Raw genomic sequence first — 7,547 nt, forward strand, 5'->3', positions numbered from 1 at the left:
GGGATAATTGTGGCATTAGTTTAAAAGTGCCCTCAAAGAAGAAGAAAAAACCTCTCAGTACACTGAGTTTTTAGGGAGAAGAAATTGTGCTAAAATGGTTTTGGTCACTTTTATAAACATTTGTTTCAAAGTCAGGCCTGGTTGTTCCTCCTGTTTTATTTCAGATCACATCCACTCCATGAAAGACACTTTATAACGAAAAACCCACTGAAGGCCTTTCGCTGCTACATCATGCACACTATCTCTCCTCATGTATCCTCACGGACTGATCTCTCTGATATTTTGTGTTAATAAGTCACTATGAAAGGTTACATGTACTGCTAGAGGTAAAATACTTCTGTTGTTCTATTAAGTCTGACCTAAATAACCATATCACATACAGTATGTAAATAGCTGTATAGGTAAGTGACTGTTTGATTACTGTATTTGACTGTGCTAGAGATGAATTTGTTTTCTGTATGACGCTCATGAAAATGTGCATCCGTCGCATGTTAAAATGCAATGTAAAATAGATTAAGTTTCACTTAATGCTTCAGGAGATATTCCTGAACACAAATAATCAGTTTATTAGGTGTGTGAGTGGAGCTGCCCTTTGTACACTCTGACCTTTGTTTACAGTTACGCAACAGTAACTGACATATACTGTATTTAAATGTTTAGACTATTGACACATTGTTTAATCTGGCTCTAGATTCTGCTCTAATCACACTTAGTTAGAACTAATTTAACACAACCATGGTGGAGATCCCTGCACTCTGTAATATCCATCTTTAGAGAATATCATCTGATATGAGCTCAGGGGCTCTGTCGCTGCTAACAGCTATTCAATTTAGCAGGAGGCTACTGATAAGGTGAAAGTGTCATGGCAACCTCATAAACCTCAGTGCAAGTTTACAGTTTGTATCTTCAGGCGACGTAAATGATTAAACCTCTAGGACCACAGACAAAAGAGACCATCTACTGTACGTGATCACTCATTTACAGTACAAGTATCTAGAAAGGTCTGTGCAGAAAAACAAGGAAGTGTGAGGTTTAATCCTATTAAAGAAAACTTCACATGCACAGGTGGTGGACATTCTGCACAAACATAGTGTTTACAGGTTAGGTTTGTCTCCTAAACTGCTGTCACTGTGTGTCACAACTACAACTGTAAGCCCTTAAATGATGTGGGCAGAAGGCACCTGTGACAGGCACAGATGTTATTTAGGTTAATTCTGAACGTCTGACTTTATGTGTGTGTTGGGACTTGAGGGGTTTATGGGCTAATACTTTAATTACAACAAGGCCAGACTTAATACTACACCACTTAGAGGAGACGAAGCCTGAAGATCCAGAAAATCACACAGAGACTCTGATCCACTCCACACAACTGAGAGGAGTCACGTCAAGACAAAAAACTGAAAAATATGTTAAATAAAAAATAGGAGCTAACAGATTCATTCGTCAGAATGGGCAAAAAAAACTGCCTCTAGGACTACCTTTGGTTTTCTGGTTGATTCATAAACCGCTTATTTGACCACAATGCACTCATACAGGAAGTAAATACACAGAAATACACGAAGGACTATACTTTATTATTATATATTATAAAAAGACGAATTGAGGAATCCGACAAACCGAGCAGCTTACCCCATGTTCTTGATTTCTGATGTCCTCGAATGTGCAAAGACTTCTCGAGCCTCCATTCATCTTTGATAGAAATAAATACTCCTCACACAAATAAATAAATAAAATAAATAAAAGTAACTATATAAAGCTCTCTCCGTTAGAAGAACTTCCCGTTAGCTGCTCGGCCAAGGGGGCTGTTGTTACTGTTAACAGTCTTTGCTCTCGTGTCTGTTCCCTCCTTCTCAGCACATTGTGATAACTTTTCTCATGACGTCACTGTGGGAGTGAGCGACAACAAGCCAACCCGCCCACACACCGAGCGAAAGAGCCAAACAGGGAAACAGGGGATGTCTGAGAGGGGAGGGTCAGACGGCTGCTGGAGTTATGCTTCTGATCAATGCTTTACATAATGACGATCAGGCCTGTGATAGAGCTGATGTGTGAAATACTTTGAAGGAGAGACACTGAAGTTGACCTTATGAGGACAACTAGTCTGCTGCTAAATGTTGCGCACAGCACTGATCAGTTTACCAGACTGAATTATTAATTCATGAGGGTTAAGTGTCTCATATTATCTTACAATGCAATGGTAAACAAGATATTAGATTCAGTGATTTAAGAGTTTTATAGAGACAACCTACTTCTAATTGACTTTCCTTCCCAACAGTAGGCCTACAAATGTTAATAGCCTATGTGTGTGTGTGTGTGTGTGTGTGTGTGTTTTCCTTTCAAGTAAACATTGTGCTTTAAACTCCTGCTCACCATTTCCTAAAGCAGAGTTTTTGTGTGTATGTTTCTTTCATTCATTTCCATACCTTATATTTGCCGAGACATTGCTTTAATAAGTCAGTAAGTAAAGTAAAGAAAATCAAGTGGATTGAATTGGATTGAAGTCACATACCACAGTAAACAACATGCTACTTTTCTGTGTTAATGTGTTTCCTCATGTTTGCGTGGTTGTTGCAGCACAGGTTTTTTTCTTCAGTTTGTACTTATTAATACATAACCACAAAAAAAGACTTTAACTTTAACAAAACATAATGTAGACTTGCTCACTGTGACCTAAAGTTAAGTCAAGTCAATCTGTACAGCAAAGGACACAGTTTATTTTATACCATAGGACAATTAATGGAAACCAGTTGAGACACATTCAGAATAATAGTAGAAGTAGTAGTAGTGTGCTTGCCAAGTTGTCAACAGCAATAAAATATGTATGAATACAATATAATAACATATGAATCAGAGATGTGTTTGGTCTATTAATGTCAAGTGTTCATGCAGCATTACAGTTAAACATGAACAGCATATTTTCTAGAGTTGACTGAGGTCACACATAGGCAACAAGCTGACAAAGCACAAATAACAGAAAGGGTTTCAGCTGATTCCAGCAGCAGCTGATCCGGGACGGCACAGACCTCAAATTGGATAAAGACTTTAATGGCATTAATGGCTGTTGAGGAGCAAACAACAGGGGATGAGGCTAAATGAATCTGAGCCAGGACCCAGAAATACCTCACACTACAAAACAGAAACATTTCACATGTGAAGAAATGTTGCAATATTCATGAATGAAAAACTATTCTAAAAAGTGCATGTTAATAAGTAAGTGTTTCCAGGTAACTCTTGCATGCATTAGATAACTTGCCAAAAATGATTGATTTGATTTAGGATTTGGAATGAGTTTATTGCCACCGCAGGCAACAAACACACCTCAACCTTACTACTACAGCATGTTATCATCTGTCCCAGCTACTGAGCAATAAGATGAGTCATAATTATGTGTTTACATCACACAGTCGACTACTCTCAGACAGATTGATCCACAGATCAGACAGTGGTGTGTTTACATCACTGTACACCTACGTCTGAGTCAGAATCCTGTGTTCACACAACCTTTTGGTATCTGAGGCACAGTTTGAGTTCTAACGTCTTGTTGAAAAAGGAGTTGTTGTTAATCTAAACAAGCCATCTATAGCGTTCTGCTGAAGCGTGCATGGAAACATTTCCAGGGTGCACTGCAGGTTTCAGAACAATTAAAATAGTCCAAAGGACACATTTTTTTTTTGTGTTTGAATACAGCAATGTTTTTTATCACACCACAATAAGACTATTTCACCACCACCCGCATGAGCAGATCCGATCTCATTGTACAAAAATTGCACTGCATGTTGGTCTTCTTATACTGGATGATTAATATAATATTTCATTTTATGTATTCATTAATTTAAAAACGGAATGTTTCTATTACGTTTTTTATTTCTAAAGTTTCACACGTTGTTCTTGCCAACAAAAAGAAAAAAAATGTCTTTTATGTTACTTCAATGGAGAAAATACACTTAATCGTGCCAATTGTTGAATGTGCCCTTATTTTGTGAATGAAAAATACATTCTACTAATTTCCTGTTAGTAGAGCCTCCTAATGAAAGATTAGTGTGGTCAGTCCAGTTTTGTTGTTGTTTGTGGGAACAAAAAAAAGCTGAATTAAATACTACTTTAAATAAATTCAATTTTAATCACAACAGTGTTTCCGTTGCTTTTTGGATGAATGGGACCATTAAAAGGTTTAAGATCCAATCAGATAACCAGTGACTAATAAACCGGAAGAGATAGAAAAAAAGCTCATGTTTTGGTTAAGTGTGAACAAGATGCAGTCTTGGTCAAGGGTTAAAAGTGCACTACAGGATGACACAGAGTCCGTGTGTGGTGATACAACGATGCTGCTTTCTCAAAAACAGTGATGACACTGTAACTGTGGTCATATCTAGTTTAGCAAAGTGAACCTCATAGGGAAGGGTCATCTTTGACTCCTTTATAATTATCATCAGATCCTTACACCACCATTGAAGACGTTGAGGTCATGTTCTCTGTGTTTTTTATGTGACGACTTAAATGTTCTCAATTTCCCACCAAACCATACTTAGGTCATGACAACCCAATTCCTGGCAGAAGAGACCATTAAGAAATACATATAGAGGAATAAAATGTTGACACTGTATTTTACAGGTCGTAAGTTTCTTGTATTTTCTAAATTTTCCTGGAATGAGTAGTGGTTAATTTGCACAAAAATATGATTTAACAATTGTATGTCCAAATACAAACATTCAAAACATTTTAGAGTCCTTTCTTTGTGTTGTCATGAAGTCAGTATTTCTAAAACCCTGGCCCTATCTGTTGAATACGACAGCCATGTACAGCACTGACCACTCCTCATCTGTTCATTTGATTTTTATTTGTTATCCTTTTGAATGTTAATGCAGAACAATTACGACGTATTCGTCATTGTTTTCGACCCACTGCATCCGAGCCTGGAAGACTTGTATTCCCACATGGGGAACACCTGGAGGCAGATGGAAACATTTGTACGTTAGGGCTGCGTTCTGTCTCAGCAACCATACAGTATATACGTAATAACAAACACGACAAGATTTCAAAACATAACACACCCAGCTCTTGGCAAATCAGCTCTCAGGTTCCAACTTGTGTTCCTAAAAGCTGAAAAAATATGGAAACCCAATCCCACCCAGGAAAAGAATGCTCACTCGTAATTTATAGTCTAGCAAAACAGGTACTGCACACAACTTGTTGGTACTGTACAGGTTTGGTCACAATGGACGGGTGTAGTACTGGTATCATGGACACTGCATCTGGTTCTACAGCAACTATTGAAGGTGTGACTTCATGCCAAAGCATTTGATCCAAGTAAGTCATTTAAAGTTCAATTCCCGGCAACCAGGAGAGGAAAAAGGGCTTTTGGTCTTTTGTAGATCAATCAAACAATAGCACAACGGGAGGTACACTAAGTCTGTCAAAATCAGCAAGGGACCCGTACACTTCTGACGCCACTGTGGTGTCTCAAAATATTCAAACACAATCTTTTGATGTGTGCCAAATAGGATGTAAACACATAAATAACCAGAGGAGTTGGGGAAGTCTCCCTCGAGGGTGCTAACTTTCATCTCTCTTTCAAATGTAGGAAAAATGCCTGAAGTCATGAAAATGTTTTTGCCATGAAGCATCCAAGGTGTGGATTTTTTTCTGTTACCATGAACAGATTTAATTCTGAAATAGAAAGAGATGAGTTGAATCAGCAGTTACGTTATAAATATCTTGTTGTTCTGTAGAAGTTTCCTTCAACCTGTTTTCACACATTCCTGACGTGTGTCACCCAGAGGTGCTCCAGGCAGCGACACACCATCCATCACTGACCAACAAGAGGCAGGCCTCTGCTGCTTGTAGCGGCCTGCATCTCACACCATAATCCTGATTGCATTATTCAACCTTCAACAAACACATACATTCGTTTGTCTGAAATCTATCATGATAGGGTGTGGCAGGTGGGATGATTACTGTTTCCCACCTCTCTAAGGTCAGGGAAGAAGGAGGCTGATATATTTCTGCTTTTATTGATTGATTGATATCTCATGCAAAAAGGAGAAGGCAGAATTAAAACTTATATACTCCTAACCCTTTATACCCTTTATACCCTGTTAATTAAATCAAGTACCACAAAATAATGAGTGCAAGGATGATAAATCTATAGACAATGAAAATATATATTCAAAAGTTCTTTAGAATGTAAAAATAATGAATTGGTGTGTTCTAAATATCCATTGTTATGAATTATTCTTATTGCTCTTTTTTGAAGTATAATTAAACATTTCAATGAACTTTGATATGTGTTTCCCAAACCTCTACACAGTAATTTAAATACAATAACACCATGGAACATTACAAAATGAGGAGCGATTTGTAGTCTAGAATGTGCTTTGCTTTAGCCAACACAGAAAATTGTTTGGATATATATTATTTAATACTAGATTTATGATAGTATGTAGAAATGGAGGCCCAAGTTATTTGGTGTGTGTGTGTGTGTGTGTGTGTGTGTGTGTGTGTGTGTGTGTGGACATAATGATGGTGTAAAAATGTGAATATGTCCACAATTGGAAACGCAGACCTCTGCTATACCAACTCTGTCAATTTCTGCCCTTCACCATGCTCATTACAGTTTAATCAAAATGCAGATTTTATTCTGTAAATCATTACTCTGTAGAGCAAATTAACGCTCAAAAAACAGCTTTACGATTACAGTATTGTGTTTTTTTAGCAGGTATGTGTTATGCATGATTTACAGATTTATGTGTTATTGTACATTTTGTTAGTTGACAGCTGGGCTACAGGGAAAGCTAAGGTCTAGCAGGTAAACTAGAAGCCTGAACAATTCAGCCCGAACACACGGAAATGTGGCCCTCTTTTATCGACACATCAGCCAAGTTGATTTCTGCCCTGCACAGTGCTTATCTCACATGAACAAAAACAATTTTGCAAAAAGAGATACAGTGGTGTGAAAAAGTGTTTGCCCCCTTCCTTATTTCCTGTTCCTTTGCATGTTTGTCACACTTAAGTGTTTCGGAACATCAAACCAATTTAAACAATAGTAAAGGACAATACAAGTAAACACAAAATGCAATTTTTAAATGAAGGTGTTTATTATTAAAGGTGAAAAAAAATCCAAACCATCATGGCCCTGTGTGAAAAAGTGATTGCCCCCCTTGTTAAAACATACTATAACTGTGGTTGTCCACACCTGAGTTCAATTTCTCTAGCCACACCCAGGCCTGATTATTGCCACACCTGTTCACAATCAAGGCATCACTTAAATAGGAGCCTCAGTACACGATCAGTCCTGCCTACACGATCCTTTCACGCATGCGCATATGCTAATTGTGTTTTACGAGGCTTCACGACACTGCACGATCCGTCCTGCACATGCGCAAGATTTGTTGCAAAAATCCTTGATTATGCGGCACATTTTCTATAAAAATTCAATAGAATATCTGGGATATCTATGCGATGAAATTGCGGGTGTTGAGTTATAAAAAAGTTATAAACTTTGTATGATGCAGCCAGGATAGGATTAAGAAGCATTTGGTCTGTTAAGA

General features: G+C 37.8%; 1 protein-coding gene across 1 annotated transcript in view; it reads right to left on the reverse strand.

Moving 5' to 3' along the window:
- The window catches only part of tuft1a (tuftelin 1a), an 11,554-nt gene extending 9,654 nt beyond the window's left edge, over positions 1 to 1,900 (reverse strand). The window contains exon 1 of the mRNA XM_034874430.1: positions 1,630 to 1,900. Coding sequence (XP_034730321.1) covers positions 1,630 to 1,689 — 60 coding nt within the window. The 5' untranslated portion in view covers positions 1,690 to 1,900. The remainder of the gene's footprint in view (positions 1 to 1,629) is intronic.
- Positions 1,901 to 7,547: the final 5,647 nt, after the last annotated feature.

This window comes from Etheostoma cragini, chromosome 6 (assembly GCF_013103735.1).
Source record: "Etheostoma cragini isolate CJK2018 chromosome 6, CSU_Ecrag_1.0, whole genome shotgun sequence".
In the NCBI taxonomy this organism is placed as follows: domain Eukaryota; kingdom Metazoa; phylum Chordata; class Actinopteri; order Perciformes; family Percidae; genus Etheostoma; species Etheostoma cragini.